Source organism: Lissotriton vulgaris, chromosome 10 (assembly GCF_964263255.1).
Source record: "Lissotriton vulgaris chromosome 10, aLisVul1.2, whole genome shotgun sequence".
In the NCBI taxonomy this organism is placed as follows: domain Eukaryota; kingdom Metazoa; phylum Chordata; class Amphibia; order Caudata; family Salamandridae; genus Lissotriton; species Lissotriton vulgaris.
Genome location: NC_141698.1, coordinates 60,837,338 through 60,858,824, shown reverse-complemented (window position 1 = coordinate 60,858,824; position 21,487 = coordinate 60,837,338). Strand labels below are relative to the sequence as shown.

General features: G+C 42.3%; 1 protein-coding gene across 2 annotated transcripts in view; it reads left to right on the top strand.

The window, feature by feature from the left end:
* The window catches only part of PRKCB (protein kinase C beta), a 963,846-nt gene that overhangs the window by 791,176 nt on the left and 151,183 nt on the right, over positions 1-21,487 (top strand). Inside the window, exon 17 of one of the 2 annotated variants that reach the window (XM_086940461.1) lies at positions 12,918-16,728. The exons of the other annotated variant lie outside the window; for it this stretch is intronic. Within the exon in view, the coding sequence (XP_086796587.1) occupies positions 12,918-13,076 (159 nt within the window). The 3' untranslated portion in view covers positions 13,077-16,728. Of the gene's footprint in view, positions 1-12,917; positions 16,729-21,487 lie in introns of those variants that run through there. 2 annotated transcript variants of the gene reach the window in all.

Genomic DNA, 21,487 nt, shown 5'->3' with positions numbered 1-21,487 from the left:
GCCCACATCCCTTGGCACCCCTTGAGGACAGACCGGTGATGGAGCTGACATGGGGCACAAAACTGCTTTGATTTTGGAGTCCTGGGCAGAACAGCTATTTTCGTTTCTATTTTTAAAGACTTACCTGAGCACACTTTTCAGTTACCAGCAGTTAAGTATTGAACTACCCATCAGATTACAATCCAGACATACTTTACCCTCTACTGATGCAAAAATGGGCTGCTGTCCTAGTCATCTACAGTTTGACATAATTTCTGTCTCTCCAAGGCACTTTCACGAACAACAAATGGGGACTCGAGGGCTTGTTAACGGGGTCCAGCATACGTGCCCTGACAATGCTAAACAATAGAGATATCCTGTTCCCCCGGTCAGACAACGAGATACACGGAAAGGTGGAGGGAAGTCCTCCTTGTCGAAACTAGAGTCCTCACACACCCAGCAAGCTAGGTGTCATGCTGCATCATATGGACTTGCTCCTCGTCGGGTGGGTGCTGCAATACCCGACGGGCACCCATAAAGGGGCACTTTAGTGGAGATCTTCTGTTCCTGCTGTTTGGTGCATGGATGTGAGGGCCCTTAAGAACAGTGTAGATGTGCAAGTGAGTGGCGTTAAAAAAAGGTTGGATAGTCCACATAAACTATTTATTCGGATGATAATACACCTTATTAACAACTAACTGAGTGGCTGCTCTATGGTCCAGTGGAACTTAGCTCATCTAATTTCGTGTGGTCGACATGCTTCATGCTTCGTGGTCAATACTGATCCATTGAATTTCATCAGGACCTAGTGTTTAATTGCTATCTACACATGGTGGTGGTGGGCAATGAGGCTCCTACCTACCGCACTTCTTGGAAGCGAGCACAAAGTCCAGCCAATCCTAAAGGTAACTGAATTGAGGGGTAAAACTCGCCCCATACAGTTTGTTGGGGCTCTTAGACACCAGATTCGTGGTGTCCTGTCTGAATCGAGACGTGCACCGATACATCTCCCACGTGTACAGACTCCAGCAACCGGTTCCGACAAGGAGGACTTTCCTCCACCTTTCCCTGTATCTCGTTGTCTGAGTGGGGGAACAGCATATCTCTATTGTTTAGCATCTCCAAGGCACTCTGCCTTTAGTAGGACTCATCTATGTGTTACATAGCGGAGATCAGCGATGTGCAACAGTGTAGTTTGGGTGACCCAGGAATGTAGCACTATACCATTGTCAACCCCATGTACATCGGTCATCCTTAGACGGCGGCGGCGATGCGCCTTTGTTTTGTCCATTTGTGGTCCAGTTGTCTTGGAATGAAGGAATGTTTTCTTTTTTATTGCCTACTTGCTTGTCTTTTGACTGTGGCAGTGGTACCCAAAGTCATCTTTTAGTTTGATGTCCTGTGATGAACAGATCCTGTGATGGGGCATTCGTGGACGGTGCGTTAATTTTCATTGCTATCCATGTGGCCTTCCTGTCCTTGAATTTTAGACACTCGCCCTTGAAAGATCCTTTTTACAGGTCCATTCCCCTGTTTTTTTGGTTCAATTACTCTTGGTAGTCCGAGATACACTTTTTGTACTGATTTCAAGTTTGTCTGTGCTTGGTTTTGTTATTATTCAATTGCAGACATTCACTATATTTTCCATCCATGGTTCAACTATCATTGAATGACAGGGATGTTGCCTTGTGAGTTTTTTGGGGGGGTTGCAAAAAACGGTATATCAATTTTGCCTTCGTGTAGTTCTGCCATTAATAGTGGCGAAGTTACACCCTGGTCTCCTTCAATTCACTTGCTCATGAAATGCAGATGTGTTGTACTTTGTTGTCTTCTAGTAGTCTGTTTATCGTTGTTTTTTAGTGTTGGATCCGTGTATTGCCTTCTTGTGGTTGTGTTGATGTTCCACTGTTAGTGTCCTGTCCTTTTTTTAATCCTTTCCTCCTTCGATCGCAGCAGTTTCGCTTTATTGTACTCTTGTTGTTCAGTGGACATTGGATTGTGTTGTCTTCTGTTGATGTTTGATCACGGCTGGCAGTGATGCTCTTCCGTATTTTTCTCATGTATTTCGGCCATCTTGGGTTGGGATGGTTTACCGTTTTGCCGTCTGTTTCAGACTGCCTTGTGTTATGAATATGTACCCCCGTATTGTTGTCTCGTGATTCAGTCATTCCAAGATGGCAGCAACGTATCACTGTATTGTTCTCATGGTTCGGTTGTCATTGGGTTGCTTCTGTTTGTCTCTGTTTTGTTCTTGTGTTTGTTACCTGTCTTTGGAAGCCAGTCCAACATCCACATGTTCTCTGCATGGATTGCTACTAACAATTGTACTTTCAGTGTAGCTAGCCCATAATGTTAAAAGAAAATATTATTTGTGTTTTTTACTGTTTGCCTCGGTTTTCTAAAACATTTTAAATTGTTTTTGACATTTGAAGAAGTTCTGAAAAAAACCATTAAGTTTGCAATGTTCCATATGTTATTCCATTTTATTTTACATGTGTGTGTGTGTTACTAACGCAGGGGCTTGGCGGCTCCTTTTCGAAGCACTGACACTTTACAGGAGTATCCGATCCATCGACAGATTGAATAAAACACATAGGCCCTCATTACAAGTGGCATGTTAACATCCCTGTTATTCCTGCCCAAATTTACCATTGTTGGGGGCCATGTTGATATCAGAGGCTGGTGGGTATACCTGTTACCGGGCCCACTGGTATACATGGACCCCTCAAAATGTAGGCTTTAATGCTTGAAGCATAGTGCCGCTGACACCCAACTTGGTTATATTACTCAAGGAATAGATTTTCCCAATAAACAGCTAACAGTGCATAGTTTGAAATGTACCTACCTATTACCTCTATAGGGGTCCCCACCCATACAGCCCTGGGTTCTAGAACATTAGCCCACAGGTTTGGGTTTTGAGGTAATATGTACCAAGAGTGGTGTGCTGGTGCAGGAGCAAATAGGTTGTGGTTGTAGGTAATCCTTTTAAAAAAAACATGAGGTTCTTGTATGGTTCTAGGACACCCTGCCTAGGGCGCGGGACTATTGGCTGAGGTTTCGAGATGGCTAGTCCGGACTCCGGGTAGTACCCATTTAACCCAGGTGTTGGCCATCCAGTATCCGGTCTAGTGTGCAATGAATAGCGCCCTTCTCTGCCCAATTTAGTGGTCTTTCTTTGTGGAATCCTAAATAGCTGGAGCCATTTTGAGTCATTTCAATTCAGACTCAAACCTCATCAGTAATGAATACAATAGAAAGGAATGCATTTATTTCAACTTGCACATTAGAAGACAAAATAGAAGAAAATCAAAGCTGATCTGCAGAGCTGTGAACATGCACAATAAAAGCATAACCAGAATTCATGAAGATGGGCTTCCAGCATCATAGAAGTATTCCTGGTCACATCAGAGGTGTACCGTAGTCATGAATGGTTTCTAAAAGCTGGACCCCAGCCACGACCCCCTTCCATACCGTCGATACACTCTACTAGGTCTTTTAACAGGTCCTAACTCAAAAGGAGGCCACCCCCGCTTCCAGTTCACTAACTAGCACACAAAAGTGACTTCCGACAATGTCAGTCATATACAAAACAGAAAAGTCAGCATAATGTATGCACCATCACATGTACATGTCCCGACTCCTTGCCTGAAATAAAGCCCAGCCCGGTCCTGAGACAATCACCTTTACCTGTGAGCACCAGGAAGGTTCACAGCATCCACCGGTGCATAGAGGAGCTGCTCACCAGAGATCTGCAAAGCACTGCTTAATTTCAGCCAGTGGTTTCTGGTGCTCCGCACCAGCAGTTTATTATCATCACCACCTCTAATGACAGTCTTCCACATGGCGGCGCTGTCTGTCAAATTTTGAGATAATATTCATTTTTAATGTATTTTGAATTATTATCAGCCACCAATGCAATTCTTCTAGCTTTTGGTGGCCTAGAGTAGTCAGAATTGGCATAAGTGTGAAGTGAAATGAGTATTAGTTATGTTGGTACTGTCATTGGCAGTGCTGGCAGGGACAATGGCTGGTGCAAGTTGCAGGGGGCTCCCGAGAAGGGCCCTGGCACCTTTGACAAATTAGGCACTGCTGCCTGCCTTATCGATGAAATCTAGCCACACAGCTGTCAGGGTGCCATGAAGTCATCTGAAAAATTAGCTGGACTCTGAGCTAGCTAGGATGGGAGGGGTTCCTGTCTTATGTTTGTCAGCTATAGCTGACCTTTAGCCACATATCAGCCAGGGGGTCACTATCTCATATGTGCCACATGCTGCTGGGATCTATCCACAGAGCTGACTAAGAGCCTCTGTCCCATGTTTGCCGATTTCAGCTGGGAGCTAGCCACTTGGCTAACAAGGGATCTCTGTCTTATGTGTATCCAGTGCCTCAAATGGAAAAATAGAAGTGCAGGTGCTCTGTACCAGAGTACCTGCTTGTTTTTAAGGAGTGCCGGTACTCTCCAATTACATGTATTACTTTTCCCTTGAAACCTTACAGGTATTCTCTTTCTTTAAATAAAAAGATGCCGGTACTCAGTACTGGACAGTACTGGCCCATTTAAAGCAATTCTGATGGGAGCTAGCCACACTGCTGCCAAGGACCCCTATACGTTTTGTGACATTTTCAGCTAGTCTTGGCTTTCTAGCCACCAGCACTTTTACAACCAGGGCCCAGTAAGCTCTGACATGTGGACAAAAGGCATTAAAAGCATTGGGCATGAGGTTAGCACCTGAATAACCTCACGGGTGACAAGTAGTGCTCTACCTATCTAGATACTTTACACCCCTTTGGGTGACTGAAATCTATTGGCACTCTCACTGGCAGGTGGTGAGATGTCATTATTGGATCCATTTTTAGAAATACAGGGGGGTTGATTCAGTTAAGGGGATCAGAGGTGGAATCTCTAACGATATTTACCAACAATAGTACCTCTGACACCATAGATGCAAAATCAGTATTTTCACAGAAGTCCCTTTTATTGACTCTGCGTTATTGTTCATTAAATTCTCTTTATATTATTTAACATTGGTATCCGCATTCCTTTCAAAAGCTCTCCTTTTGTACACAGAAAAATTATAAAGGGTTGTTACCACGACAGAGCGTGTTTATATCACACAAAAAACATATATGACTTTACACAAAAACATATATACATTCGCAAAACAATCAAAAGAAAGGGGTTATACTGTACACTTCAGTATTGTGGTTATTTCTAATCATCCTACTATACTTAAACCAACTGTGAATCTGGGGTAGAAGTATATATCCCTCAGATTTTAGGTAGACTCAATAGTCCCAGATAGTGCAGGAGAATGTTACTGTCCGAAATTATGCTCTTCAGGGTGTAAGTCCTTTTTCTTATATATACATGTAAGTTTAGTATTTGAGCATAAAGGTCTCCAATTCACTAGATAATGCCAACGCGCTTCGACCGTCTTGTTGTTGGGACTAGAACTACTAGTGTAGTGCGGTCTTCATCAGGGTTGGGGTTTGGTTGTAGGGCATCACCTGTAAGAGGTAATGATACCATTTCAGTATTAGTGTACAGGTATTCTGAACATGAGTGTTTTTGGGAGGTTGTGATCACGTACCATTGGTCTTTGTAGTCCATGTATTGGGGTGCTGTTGTTTCCTTTTCTTGGTTCTATGGGTGTCTACAATCTGGGTCTTTGTTTTCTCTGTCGAGAGAAACATAGCGTTATTAGTTTTTTATAGTCTGCTCTTTTATTATAACACATTCTGCATTAGTGCTCTCATCATAGCATGAATATCCAGGCGCTGGTTTAAAGGGGAGCGCGGGTTGGCAGGTTGTGGATTCCTGTGTTGGTTATTTTCGTGTGTTTCTCTCGGTGTGGCTAAAGGTTAAGGAAGTTCACTTGGTTGGGCGCACGAAGCCCTGTTTCTAATATTTACTTTCCCGGGAGCACTCTTCGTCACGTTTTTGCTAGCTTTAAGCTTAATCAGGCTCGGGTTAGCGCAGAGTGATAGGCGCGGGGGATCTCCTTCCGTACCTGTTATTATTTCGCTGGATCCCGTAGGTTCCTCTTCCTTACTCTTGCGGCTATCGCAGGCAGCGTCCGGAGGGTATCGCTCGAACCTTAGGTCGCCCGTGATAGGATTAACTTAGCCTTATTCCTATTGGGCGAGGGTCGCCTTCGTTGTCACGTGGGGTTTGCTTCCAGACGGTTGCATAGCAACTCGTGTGCGCTTTGTTTTTCGAGTCTTTCTCGGTGTGAATTATTTCGTGCATACTGTTGCATGTGCTCACCACGCTTCGTTTGTGTTGGTTTTGAAACCTAACTATGATGAGGAAGGTTCAATGTTCCTTGGTTGGAGCTGTTTTTAAAAACCTAATTTGAATGAGAAAGGTTCAGTGTTCATTAGTTGAAGCAGACTGTTAAAAGTACTCGACTGGTTTGAGGGGTGTCTATGGTTATTGTTACACATTGGTCACTTCTGACATCTCGTTTAGTCCGTTGTTCGTAGTGCCCAGGTACAAGATTGTCCTTGCTTCCAACTTTGACAGGATATTTTCCCTGTTTTTGCCTTTTATATGTCTTAGTACCGTCCAGCGCATTTCTTCTGGTCTGTGTCTGTTTTCTTCACAATGTGTGACCATGGGTGCGTTCGGGGTTTTGCATCTAATTCTTGAGCGATGCTGAGAGATCCTGGTTTTGACTGGTTGACTCGTTTTCCCTATGTATGCCATCTCACATGGGCATATTATACAGTAGATGACGTGGTTTGTATTGCAGTTAGTAAACTCATCGTGCTGTATATATTTGTTTCCATAGGTGAACCTCGTGCCTTCTATGGTGCTTTCGCACGAAACGCAGTTTCCACATTTTCTATGGCCTTTGATTGGTGGTAAACTCAACATGGATCTTAGTGACGTCTCTTCTTTTGGAATATGAGTGTCTGCTCTGACCAGCATGTTTTTTATATTGCCATTCTTTTTGAGGGCAAAGATTGGCGGTTGTTCCAGTGGTTTTAGGCCTTTAACTGTGTTCCAGTTTTTGCGGACAATTTTCTTAATGTCATTTGTGGCCCCTGAGAAGGTCGTGACGCACACCAATGGTGTGTCTGTGTCTCTTTCTTTTGGTGTGAGGAGAGCCTCACGGGGGTAAAACCAGGCTCTTTTCATAGCTCTTTTCAGCAGTTTTCTTGGGTACATCCTTTCCTCCAATTTTTTTGAGAGTTCTTTTGCGTTTGAAAAGTAATCTTCTTTTTTCGAACAATTCCTTCTGAGTCTGTAAAACTGGCTTAGAGGTAGATTTTCCCTCAGGTTTCTTTGGTGAAAGCTCTTGAAGTGCAGGAAGGTGTTCCTGTCCGTTTCCTTAGTGTATAGAGATGTGTAGATTTTTCCTTCTTCATGTTTTATCATCAGATCTAGGAAATTAATTTCTTTTTTGTTATGGGTCAATGTGAACTTGATGTTCTGATTCCTGTTGTTAAGCCAAGTGGCAAATTCTTGCAGTTGTTCCTCATTTCCTCTCCATAACATAAAAACATCATCTATATAACGACGCCATATTTTAATATGGCCGTCGTAGGGGTTATTGTTATATATCCATTTGTCTTCATAGAGCGCCATGTACATAATGGCCATTTCCGGCGCGAAGGGACAACCCATTGCCGTCCCCATTGTTTGTAGGTACTGTACATTGTTGAAATAGAAAAAGTTGTACTTTAGGCAAATTTCAGCTAGTTGGAGCAGAAAATCGGATGGGACACTGTGTGGTCTCTCTCTTGTTTCTAGAAAAAATTCTATTGCCTCCAAACCTTCTTCTTGAGGGATATTTGAGTAGAGGCTGACTATGTCCATAGTTACCATTATTTCGTGGTCCTCATCAAATGTTTGCTGTTCAGAAGAAGATTGGAACAAAAACATTTTAATCAAATTGACTACACTGAAAAACTATGGACAAAAGGAAGGGTGGCTATCCAAAAAAGAAGGGGAGTACTTAATCAATCAAGCACCAAGAACACCGCGTCTATATATCCTCCCCAAAGTCCATAAAGATCCAAGAAACCCACCAGGACGCCCCATCATTTCGGGAGTAAACTCAATACTAGAAAGACCAGCGAAATATGTAGATACCTTCCTGAAACCCCTGGTCAGCTCCACCCTAAGCTACATCAAAGACACCATGCAAGCCATAAACTTCCTAGAACAGCAAACATTTGATGAGGACCACGAAATAATGGTAACTATGGACATAGTCAGCCTCTACTCAAATATCCCTCAAGAAGAAGGTTTGGAGGCAATAGAATTTTTTCTAGAAACAAGAGAGAGACCACACAGTGTCCCATCCGATTTTCTGCTCCAACTAGCTGAAATTTGCCTAAAGTACAACTTTTTCTATTTCAACAATGTACAGTACCTACAAACAATGGGGACGGCAATGGGTTGTCCCTTCGCGCCGGAAATGGCCATTATGTACATGGCGCTCTATGAAGACAAATGGATATATAACAATAACCCCTACGACGGCCATATTAAAATATGGCGTCGTTATATAGATGATGTTTTTATGTTATGGAGAGGAAATGAGGAACAACTGCAAGAATTTGCCACTTGGCTTAACAACAGGAATCAGAACATCAAGTTCACATTGACCCATAACAAAAAAGAAATTAATTTCCTAGATCTGATGATAAAACATGAAGAAGGAAAAATCTACACATCTCTATACACTAAGGAAACGGACAGGAACACCTTCCTGCACTTCAAGAGCTTTCACCAAAGAAACCTGAGGGAAAATCTACCTCTAAGCCAGTTTTACAGACTCAGAAGGAATTGTTCGAAAAAAGAAGATTACTTTTCAAACGCAAAAGAACTCTCAAAAAAATTGGAGGAAAGGATGTACCCAAGAAAACTGCTGAAAAGAGCTATGAAAAGAGCCTGGTTTTACCCCCGTGAGGCTCTCCTCACACCAAAAGAAAGAGACACAGACACACCATTGGTGTGCGTCACGACCTTCTCAGGGGCCACAAATGACATTAAGAAAATTGTCCGCAAAAACTGGAACACAGTTAAAGGCCTAAAACCACTGGAACAACCGCCAATCTTTGCCCTCAAAAAGAATGGCAATATAAAAAACATGCTGGTCAGAGCAGACACTCATATTCCAAAAGAAGAGACGTCACTAAGATCCATGTTGAGTTTACCACCAATCAAAGGCCATAGAAAATGTGGAAACTGCGTTTCGTGCGAAAGCACCATAGAAGGCACGAGGTTCACCTATGGAAACAAATATATACAGCACGATGAGTTTACTAACTGCAATACAAACCACGTCATCTACTGTATAATATGCCCATGTGAGATGGCATACATAGGGAAAACGAGTCAACCAGTCAAAACCAGGATCTCTCAGCATCGCTCAAGAATTAGATGCAAAACCCCGAACGCACCCATGGTCACACATTGTGAAGAAAACAGACACAGACCAGAAGAAATGCGCTGGACGGTAAATATCCTGTCAAAGTTGGAAGCAAGGACAATCTTGTACCTGGGCACTACGAACAACGGACTAAACGAGATGTCAGAAGTGACCAATGTGTAACAATAACCATAGACACCCCTCAAACCAGTCGAGTACTTTTAACAGTCTGCTTCAACTAATGAACACTGAACCTTTCTCATTCAAATTAGGTTTTTAAAAACAGCTCCAACCAAGGAACATTGAACCTTCCTCATCATAGTTAGGTTTCAAAACCAACACAAACGAAGCGTGGTGAGCACATGCAACAGTATGCACGAAATAATTCACACCGAGAAAGACTCGAAAAACAAAGCGCACACGAGTTGCTATGCAACCGTCTGGAAGCAAACCCCACGTGACAACGAAGGCGACCCTCGCCCAATAGGAATAAGGCTAAGTTAATCCTATCACGGGCGACCTAAGGTTCGAGCGATACCCTCCGGACGCTGCCTGCGATAGCCGCAAGAGTAAGGAAGAGGAACCTACGGGATCCAGCGAAATAATAACAGGTACGGAAGGAGATCCCCCGCGCCTATCACTCTGCGCTAACCCGAGCCTGATTAAGCTTAAAGCTAGCAAAAACGTGACGAAGAGTGCTCCCGGGAAAGTAAATATTAGAAACAGGGCTTCGTGCGCCCAACCAAGTGAACTTCCTTAACCTTTAGCCACACCGAGAGAAACACACGAAAATAACCAACACAGGAATCCACAACCTGCCAACCCGCGCTCCCCTTTAAACCAGCGCCTGGATATTCATGCTATGATGAGAGCACTAATGCAGAATGTGTTATAATAAAAGAGCAGACTATAAAAAACTAATAACGCTATGTTTCTCTCGACAGAGAAAACAAAGACCCAGATTGTAGACACCCATAGAACCAAGAAAAGGAAACAACAGCACCCCAATACATGGACTACAAAGACCAATGGTACGTGATCACAACCTCCCAAAAACACTCATGTTCAGAATACCTGTACACTAATACTGAAATGGTATCATTACCTCTTACAGGTGATGCCCTACAACCAAACCCCAGCCCTGATGAAGACCGCACTACACTAGTAGTTCTAGTCCCAACAACAAGACGGTCGAAACGCGTTGGCATTATCTAGTGAATTGGAGACCTTTATGCTCAAATACTAAACTTACATGTATATATAAGAAAAAGGACTTACACCCTGAAGAGCATAATTTCGGACAGTAACATTCTCCTGCACTATCTGGGACTATTGAGTCTACCTAAAATCTGAGGGATATATACTTCTACCCCAGATTCACAGTTGGTTTAAGTATAGTAGGATGATTAGAAATAACCACAATACTGAAGTGTACAGTATAACCCCTTTCTTTTGATTGTTTTGCGAATGTATATATGTTTTTGTGTAAAGTCATATATGTTTTTTTTGTGATATAAACACGCTCTGTCGTGGTAACAACCCTTTATAATTTTTCTGTGTACAAAAGGAGAGCTTTTGAAAGGAATGCGGATACCAATGTTAAATAATATAAAGAGAATTTAATGAACAATAACGCAGAGTCAATAAAAGGGACTTCTGTGAAAATACTGATTTTGCATCTATGGTGTCAGAGGTACTATTGTTGGTAAATATTATTGGATCCATGCCAGTCATCTGGGAGATCCTGTCCTCTGCCATGACTTCCCTTGCCAAGGTACAAATAATTCTGCCTAGACTGCTGAGACAACCCCTCCTTTTTTTTGCTTTAGAAAACTTCTTGGACTCAGTAGGAATCCGACGAGTGTGCCCTCCACTGCATGTCCGGCACCCCTCATCCCGCCTCCTTACATACCTGTAATTTCCCATCCTTTCTGTTCCAGCCTCGAGAGGCTTTTTCTCTTTGCAAGAAAGGAGCAAGTGATGTTAGTTCTAGGCTACCCTAGACTTCTGAATTGATGTGAGTTCTAGGCTACTCTAGACATCTGGAGTGATATGAGTTCTAGGCTACCCTAGACTTCTGAAGGGATGTGAGTTCTAGGCTACCCTAGACTTCTGGAGTGATGTGTGTTCTAGGCTACCCTAGACTTCTGGAGTGATGTGAGTTCTAGGCTACCCTAGATTTCTGTGCTGCAGGCTGGGATTCACTGAAGCGCGAAGGTGATCGATTGATTTGTTTGAGTGCGAGTGAGATGCAAAAACCTGGCCCTCAGAAAGGGAGAACTACAACATTTTACCTAAATATCCTATGATCTCCAGCTGTCTGCTGAGCATCAATGGACGGGAAAATCATCTCTGCCCTCCTCCACCATTTCATCCTTCTCCTGAACCTTCGACCCTGTGGGTATCCCTTCCCTAAACGCCTTGCTGGACGCCATGTGAGAGGTGTGGGATATACATATGGATTTATCGCAACTTCATTGTTGGGTGCATTTGAGAATCCATGAGGTGGGGTCAGATGGGCACCCTCTGGGCTTCATGGATAACCGCCGGAGGGAAACCAAACTAGAATGGAAAACTATCAGATTTCCATGGAGTTTCATTAAGCAGTGACTCCATGATGTGCAACTAGAGGGGGTGGAACAAGCAGACACAGTCATCCTGTGGACTAAACAACCAACTTAACCGGAAGGGCAAGCATGCAACTGTTGGTGTGTGTAGAGTTCAGGACATATGCGGAAAGCAGTGGAGATATGTGTAGAAGCAAAGGCACGGGGGATTGATTCTCCTGAGCAAACATTATGCAGGACTCTTGGAAACCTTGTAAGGTAGGGGTTGAACAATACAGATTCCCAAAAGAGGATCATAAATGCACCCTAGGAAAAATATGTGGTGAGCAGCAACATGACACTTGATGGTAAGTGGGGCAAGCTATCAAGGTGCCCACAAGGCACCTACCACATAATTCATAGCCAATACACCCCAACAGAGGTCTTCATATAACAACTTGAGCTTCAAACCAATTTAATGCATACAGAAAAACACACTGAAGCCCTCAACACCAAGCAGTGTATGCAGACTCCAAGTACCATATTTCATTACCAAAATAAATAAATGCACCAAGTAACTTATAAGTTGATTCAAATACTATAAGGATCCCCCTAAAAAAATCTTAACCCTACAACAACTGAGCAACCTGTACTCATGAGCGAGGGGACCGGTAAACAGGCCATCACCAAACAGTGCACAACCTACACCCCAACTGAAACACAACTCCCCTTAGAGTACTGAACGCCTTGCACATGCGCTAGCGCCCAGCATGAACCTCACCTTTGGTTGTGTTTTGTTTACTGGTTTTTGTTTCATTAACTGTGTCATGTTGACTGGCATGCTTCTGTTAACATGATTCCGCCTTCCTCCCCTTTACCGCTCCTGCATCCATTTCGCCTGAATGTCTCTATTTCTGATCCCATTTAGTCCCCACCCCCTTTCCCTGCACCCCGTTTTCTGTTACTTTGTCCCTACCCACCACAAGTTTTTTTTTCCCTTTCATAGTGCGGCCGAAACGCTGAGAACTTCGACAAGTTTTTCACCCGCCATCCACCCGTCCTCACTCCACCTGACCAGGAAGTCATCTGCAACATTGACCAATCAGAATTTGATGGATTTTCCTTTGTTAACTCTGAGTATTTCCCAGTGGAAGTCGGAAGCTAGGATGGGGCGCCGGAGCGCTCAAGTTCTGCCGTCTGCCAGGCGCAGCCAACATAGGCGCCGCTGCTCCATGGGCGGGGCTGTGGTGGTGGGCTGCGTTAAAAAAAAGATATATTTATGTTTTTTTTTTTTTTAATGGGATGAGTGACCATGTTTCAAAGCCATGTATTTCTGAAACGGCTCAGGGAAGAGGCCTCCTCTTTTGGCAGCAATAGCACCTGAAAGCCAACCATCCAATGAGCGCCCTTCACAAGGTCAGTGTTCACTATTGCAAAAAAAAAAACTTGAACGAAAGGGACTCGCTTTCTTCAGCTTTCTGTCATGAGGTGGACACCGCAGCTTTGTTGAATGGTCCCCATGCAGAATATGGAGTGCCTCACGGCCATGTTTGGGCTTTTTGGAAAACTTAAAGGAGCTAACTCTAGCCAGCAATAACCAAAATTGCCTATGGAGGTGTCAGGCACTCGTCTAGTCCTCAAATTTGCTTGATAGTGTTTAACACCCAATAAAAAAGCACTTACAAAAAATGCAAACCAGCCTCCTGAACAAAACCGGCTGCCTTCATCGGCAAATTGTACGTAGACCCAGTTAGGTTTTTCAAAATTGATAGCATTCTCCCAGGCCACCGTACACTGCCCCTGTGACCAAATTAGGCATTTTAGGACCCTACACAAGTCTCTGCACTTTGGCATTTAAATCAATTGTAGAGGAGTCTTTTTCGACAAACCCTTTAATGGAGGCCTGTGTCAAGTTTCTGCTGCCCGTCAGGCGAATTTTGATGATCTCCCCTTGACAGCCAGGAAAAGGATGCTTTTTTACCATTAAAATATTGCATCTGGATCCTTCAGTTCCAGAGATAACCTGTTGTGTTCAACTCAGCTTTTTAAGTCGTGAGACTCGCATCAAGGGTTGAGTCCATCTCGCTGTAGTAGCCCTCAGCCGCAAGCCACCATGATGTTATTCCACTGGGACAATCTGTCGCGTGGCTTAGATTCTCAGTCAAGTAGCAACCGACGTCTTGCACTCTTGCTGGGGGTGTATGCAAGAATGCTGAGGCCAAAAAGAAATCTATTTCACTAAATGAAGTGGATGTGCATTTAAGGATAGTTAATCCATACTTACCTTGATGATATAGTCTTAGCAGATATTCAATAGCACGTATTCTTGAAATATTAGAAATTTGATATTGAGGCAGGTCACCTGCTGATTGCTGAAGTACATGAAATTTAAAGGACGATTAAGGCGTGCCTGGAAGCACTACTCTGCTACCAAGCACAAATGCTTCTCCCACGCCTCCATGGTGTTTACCGCGGAAAGCTCCCCACTCTCGGATAGGGCCACTGGCCTTGAGAGCGCTGGCAGCCATTGTGGTGTTTGATAAGCAAGTGCCTGTGGCATAAGGGATGGCAGAGGGTTTTCAAGAAGTAAAGCTAATGCCAAAATACACCTGCCCTTGGGTGCTACAGATGCCCATGTTTATCCCAGGTATATGTAGTCTGAAGGGTTCAATAGATCGATAATCAAGGTTAAAGACCTTCAGGCACGTGTATATGTGTATGTGGGTATTACAGTGCAAACCTAGCAATAGCTTATCCAAGTTCTGTACAGAAGTAGGGGGAAGAGGGAGTTGGACATAAGGCTGTAATATGGAGAGGGGAACCGGTGGGCTATTGATGGGCATCAAGTTGAGCATTTCTAGGGGTGCAGCGTCTATTTGTTGGTATGCGTCTACATTGGCGTTTCCCCAGTTGTTCTATAGTTGGGGGTTCAAGTCTTCCAAAATAGTTTTTACTACATAAATTGACTCATTCTTTGATAGGAAAAGTTTTCTTTTAATCTTTAGGCTGTCTCTTTAGTTGGAAATCTGTCATCTGCACATGTACATAAGACGTCATATATATATATATATATATTCCAAGTCACAAGGGCCACAAAGTGTGATGCGCTTCGCAAATGTAGACCAGTGCCCCTTGCTCGACTGTCAGATCCTGATAATTTCTCTGAAGCAGTTAAATATAATTTGGGAAAATCAGGGTTGCCTCTCTTTCAACCACGTACTGGAAAGATATATTGCCACAGCTCTTATATCAGTGGCCGCCAGGGAAAATAGTAGAGCCACTCTGTCCTACAAACATGGAAATTACATCATAGAGTTGAACAGTAAAGTTACTACTTCTGTTTGATGTGCAGTGATCCCAGTAGTAATGTCAGGGACAACTATTTTAACATCTTAGGCCCTGATTATGAGTTTGGAATGAAATTATGATAAATAAACAGAGGTACGCACAGGGATCGGGATTCTGGGTCAATCCCAGCAAAATTGCGGGAAAAATTAAACGCTTGCATAGACAACCGAGATAAAAACTGTTTCTGTATGCATTTCCCCATTTTAGACATAAATTCAGAATAGTTCAAATTCAGCACATTTGATAAATACCTCACCCCGGGGTAAATGTATTTACAACGTTCCGTAATACCTCACCCTTTATCGAGGCACTCGTAATGAAGGCTTGGTGTTCAACCACACCAGAGCTCACACTACCCCTTTGCTGCTTGAGGTCAGACTTGCCAATGAATGTGTCAGAAGTATACTTGGAAATGAAATTTGACCCCGCCCGCCCTGGGGACAACTATCATATCCTGGAACATGGTCATGTTGAAACAACAAAAATTAAACTAAGGTCCTGCTCTGGAGACAACCGTCATACCTGTGATCATGATTATGTGCAACAACAAAGTCTTACTCAGAAGACCACCTTAGTCTGATAAACCTTTTTAGTGTTTGGTCTAATAATGAAAAAGTTTCAGAAGTTTAGCATGCTGCATTTGCATGCGTACAAAAGCCAACATATTGGCTTCTCGTGAGATGAATAGCATAGTCTGTGCCCAGCACCAGACAAGAGTCTTCCTTAATGGTAGTGAATTGAACTTCTGGAGAGTTATCTTCAATCCTTCTAGAAGCATAGTTCTATAGGTAACTAAGCCTGACCAGCAGCTGCTATCCAGTACTCACCACCCATAGCCAACAAGGGCACATGACCCGAGAGTCCTCAAGATACACACTCAGTAGTCCCCACTTGAGCCTGGACTTTCCGGTGTGCACTGCCAGAAGGAGGAAGTCTTGCACAGGTACCCGCTCTGAGAGGCTTTGGCTGTCCCGTTAATGAGATTCTTTTATCCATATTTTATTTTCTTTTTTTTTCTCCTTTTTTGAAAATGCCAAAATGATGAATTTGTTTGTTACATAACAGTATGCTTCGAAAATATGTGTCAAATGTTTTATATCCCCTATATAACTTAACTTGTCTTAGACGAACAGCAAAGTTTGAAAAGGTAGATTTAAGAGTTTAATCCTGTTTAAAAAAATGGATAAAGAAACAAACTCATCCACCAATCTCTGTCTTGCACACATTCTCCAACATCGTCGTTCTGTTGGGGGGCGTCAGTAGTTTTGGTTAAAAACTTAAAATGGAGTAGTAGATGCTGGCCCTCATATTGACGATGTTTGTGATTAACATTTTTTTCTTCAATGCTGTTCTGATATTTTAATTGTTATATTTGTATCGTTATTATATTTTTTTGCTGACTAGTTGTGACGTGCCAAGGTTTATTTTCTTTTTCAGTACCACTGTACAATAAAACCCAAGATAGACTATTTTAAGAAAAGCTGCCTTTTATTTCAAAGTTGTTGGAACCCTATACCTGGTCTGGGGATGCCGATGCCGGAATGTTAGTAGAATGGAGAGGGAGAGGGGCATATCTCTCAAGGGAGGACACATAGGTCCTTTAAATGGGCCATTGGTCTCTGTCTGCGCCTTGCATGTGAAGATGAAGTAGGATACTTTTCGTTTGATCCAGTTGAAGGACCTCGGATATCATAGTTCAATAGCTTCTGGAAATTTGTACAGTTCAAAACATATATTATTAGTCATTTTATCGCGGTTGTCAGATTTATTTGAACTTTTTGTGCATGTTTTCAGGATAATATAGAATTTTATTTTTCACAATCCTGCGCCTGTTCTAAAACAATTCTGCATATTTTCACAAAGAATTCTACGTATTATTCTGGAAAGTTCACCCTACCTTAAAACATTTGTGTATAGGTCTAAAAAAGGTACCCAAATTTTAGTAAGAGCTGCAAATATTTTAAAATAATCCTGTACATTTTTTAAAAAGAGTTTTCCCCCAAAAAATTGAAATTTAAAGCATTTGCTTGGAGAATTCAACATAATTCCCACAAAAATGAAAATTAAGAGCATATCAGTCACGGTGGACCTCCATTTTGGTTCATACCATTCTGTTCTTTCCAGTGTGGAAGTCATAAACAAACGCACAAGGGGTTAAATCTGTGCAGTGAAATACTTCTTGTGAGTAGGGGCCTAAGAGGGACAGTAAACAGTGATTGTGATTTCTCCAGATTGTTAGATTGCACTGTAGTAATGTCATAATATGAAACTTTAAATTTGCTCTGCAGTAATACATGTTCTAATGTCATTTTAATAGTATGTATGAGCCAAATAACTTGGTTATTGGGCAATATTATATTTTCAGAGGGATGGGAAGGGTGTGGTGTGCTGTGTGTGTGTGTGTGTTAGTGTGTGCATGTGTGTTCAGGTCAAGTTCATGTTGATGGAGTTTCCATACTGGCAGTATAACAGAAAATATACACACATGGTAAGTTTAGCAGGTAAGATCCTGTCTTAACTGTCAACTACTGCTCTACAATAATGTGTGAAAGATGGAAATGAGACTGATTATTTGAATGAGTGTGTATGATCATGACACTAGGGGCCAGATGTAGGTGGCCATTTACCGGCCGGTAACAGCCGATTTTTGCCGTTACCGACCGGTAAATGGGGTTTTGTGATGTAGGGGGCCAATTTTACAGATTCGGTAAATTTACCGAATCGGTAAAATACCGAATTGATATTTTTACCGATTCGGTAACTTCTAGATGTAGGTGGGACTCTTCTGAGTCCCAAAGGCCTTTCAGATTCAGTATTTTACCACTCACTCCAATTGGGTGGTAAAATACAGAATCCAGGTGTGCATTCACACCTATGCATGTGACAGACAGACATGCCCTTAGGGCATGTCTGTGTGCCACATGGCACACATGACTGTATTTGGGGTGCTAGAGGGTGTCAAAGTGGCACCCCCTGCACCCTTGCTGGAATCTATATTTACCGAATCGGTAAATACCGATTCGGTAATGCCCATTGATTCCTATGGGCTTCAATGCCCATAGGAATCAATGAGCATTACCGAATCGGTATTTACAGAATTGGTAAATACCGAATCTTAACGATTCGGTATTTACCGATTCTGTAATACCTACATCCCCCCCCACCCTATATTTTACCACTTCTTAAATACCGAATCGGTAAAATTTGGTATTTAAGAAGTGGTAAAATAGAATTACCTACGTCTAGCCCCTGGTAAATTCAATGATACGGAATTTCAGTTCTAGGTTTGCAATATTTCTGTATGTTTAAACATATTGGTATTTTTCTGACTTTGAGGGGATGTTTCATAGGATTGTTGTTATGGTTGTCCTATGTTATTACGCCTTACATTTCATTGTCTGATAGTACATTGACCAAAGTAGTTGGTATCATTCACTCTTACTTTTTTTTGTCAAGTAACGTTGCTTTCCATCCCTAATCAATCATAATTGATTTAATTAGTGATATTGGCAATATGTATAGTATTAAGCTTATCATTGTTAAAAATCGTTGGAAAGATTGAAGTTTAGGTAGATTATTAACCGCTTAACTTGCCGTATTTTAAAGTTTTGTGTTGACACCCCATCAATGGTACTTCTCCATTAATTATTCGTTTTTTATTTCTTTACAACTGTTTTAATTGTGAAGAGTTATATGGTGTAATAGAGTTGTTAGTGTAACATTTTGGTGTAATGGAAAAATTATTTCTAACTTTAAATTATTTTTGAATTATTTTGTTGTTCATTAATATCGTATTGAAGTGCTGTATGTTTATTTTAAACAGGGTTTTTTCAATTTAGTTTTTGGGATAGTTAGATTCTCAAGAAAGTCAAGATCTGTAATTTGACTTTCATGACGTTCGCAAAAATGTTTACTATGTCTGTGAATTTCTCCAGGAGGTTAAATTAAATTCTGCAGAATACACAAATCTTCATTTTTTTTCAGGAACTTACAGGTACATGCATCAAGGTAGGATTTTGCGAGTTCTTAATTGCGATTATTAAGGAATCGCATATTATGGACTCGCAAAAGCCTATGCATGTAGGAATCGCTATCAAAATAGCGATTCCTATACATTCCTTAATTGCGACTCGCAAATTGTGAGTCGCAATTAAGGAATGTCTTCCCATTTATTCCTATGGGCCTACAGCCCCTAGGAATGAATGAGAAATTGTGCATGCAATTTCAAGGGTGCAAGGGTGTCAAAAGGACACCCTGTTGCACCCCTGAAATTGTGATGTTCACCCATGTTGTGCACACACATGCCCCAAGGGCATGTATGTGTGCAACATGAAACTTTGAAAAATGCACTTTAGTGCATTTTCCAAAGTTTTTGCAATTTACCGACCAGTTTATTTCCTTGGTAATTTGCGCCCCCAAATAGCGAGATCGCTGTTTAAAAGTGGTTGTCGCATTGCATTTAAGGAATAACAAATTGCGATTCCTTAAATGCAATCACAATTTAGGATATCGTAAAAAATTGCGATTACCTAAATTGCTCGGCCCCAAAATTTTGATGCACCGCAAAAGGCCATTTTGCGATCGCAACCGGCCAATGTGTGCGAATCGCACCGTTTGCGCTCGCAAAAACCTTTGATGCATGTGCCCCTTAGTTCCTCTGCATATTTTTTTGTAAATTACTCAATAATTCTCCATAAGTAGGAAGTTTACAAAAGTGGGACATCTTGGAATTATTCCTCCCAGAGCATCAACTTTTGGTTCAAAGAGGAAGCAATATGGTAACAGTTCTCTTCTAACAGTACAGGATTCCTGGCTAGGCTGAGGCCATCTTTGACATTCATCATAGTATGTGTTGTTGGGGTTCCCCAAGTTTGTAAGCCAAGTCTGTGAGGTATCCTCTTGACTCTTATGGCATGCTTAGAATGTGTGGCGTTAGTCAATACTCACTGTGCCATTTTGTCAGACCTGTAAGCCTTTTAGATATTAGGCCAATCACTGAACATTAAATGTTTGACTATATAGCCCTGTGAAATCCACGTGTCGGACAGGCAGTAAAGGATCCAACAGCCTCGTGCTCGACTTGATAAATCTGAATTAGGAGCAATTTATGCATAGGCTGAACCACAATTGAGAGCTACCCCATTGTGGTTGTCTAGAATGAAATTCTAACCATATCATGAAAAATGCTACATAATCTGGGAGAGCAGTGTTATCTTCAAGAAAGGGACTCCTTGAACAAAACTTGCATTAGACTTTTTTTTTGGTTAACCAGGTTTGTTTGCTCGTTTTTTGTGTTATGATTGTGGCAGGGAAGATGCACCGGCAAAAAGGCTCATCTTACTGTCGGCTAAGCGGTATGTTCTGATGCCGCATGTCATACCTTCAGCCTTGCATGGCTTCTTAGCCAACTCCACAGTATAATCTGGGGCTTGCTTTTCTCTTATAAAATTGTTAACTTTGGCTCAAAAGCCCAGTGTGCAAAGTGCTGTTGGCCACAAATCCACGTCTGGCTAAAGGCATTCCCCATGACGTGGCACCACATGGCAGCGATACGAGAAGCATAGTATGAGGGAGCTCAACCCTTCCTTCTCCCTCCTCTGTGACCCTCTGGTGGGTAAAGGGATCAATGACAAGCCAACTCAAGCAGACACTTATAAACTCCAAAACAATAATGTACCTGCACACAGTTGCCCTTTAACATTATACTGATTCATTTTCATCAATTGTATTTGGTTGATGTGTTTGTACACACGCGTGCTGATCAACAGATCAAGGGAAATCAGCAGGAGACTTAGTAATGGCTCTCTGGAAATTGACACAGAGGCCCCATAAATGTGAGGATAGACCTTCATAGGGTTGTAAGCTAAAACGCTCCCCATTGGGTCCCTTGCTCACTGTGCCACTGGATTCAAGCCAGGCTGCTGATGAGGGGTGATGCCCCAAAACCGGTCCCAGGATGCTTGTTTCCAGTCCAGGGAGGACCTGGCTTGGCAGGTCGGGCTGGACTGTTCCCATGATGCACAGGGTCAGAACTGATTTGCATATGGCTGGGTCTAAACTGGGGTGGCATGGGGAGCAAAAAACGATGGATTTAACACAGATCTCTTGAATAAGGGTGAATGTGTGATTTGCTTTGCATGCCGTCCATCATGTGTGTGTCCTTTGCTTTTTCACTCTGCAAGATAATAACCAACACACTGGGGTGAGATCACCAAACGTGTCATATTG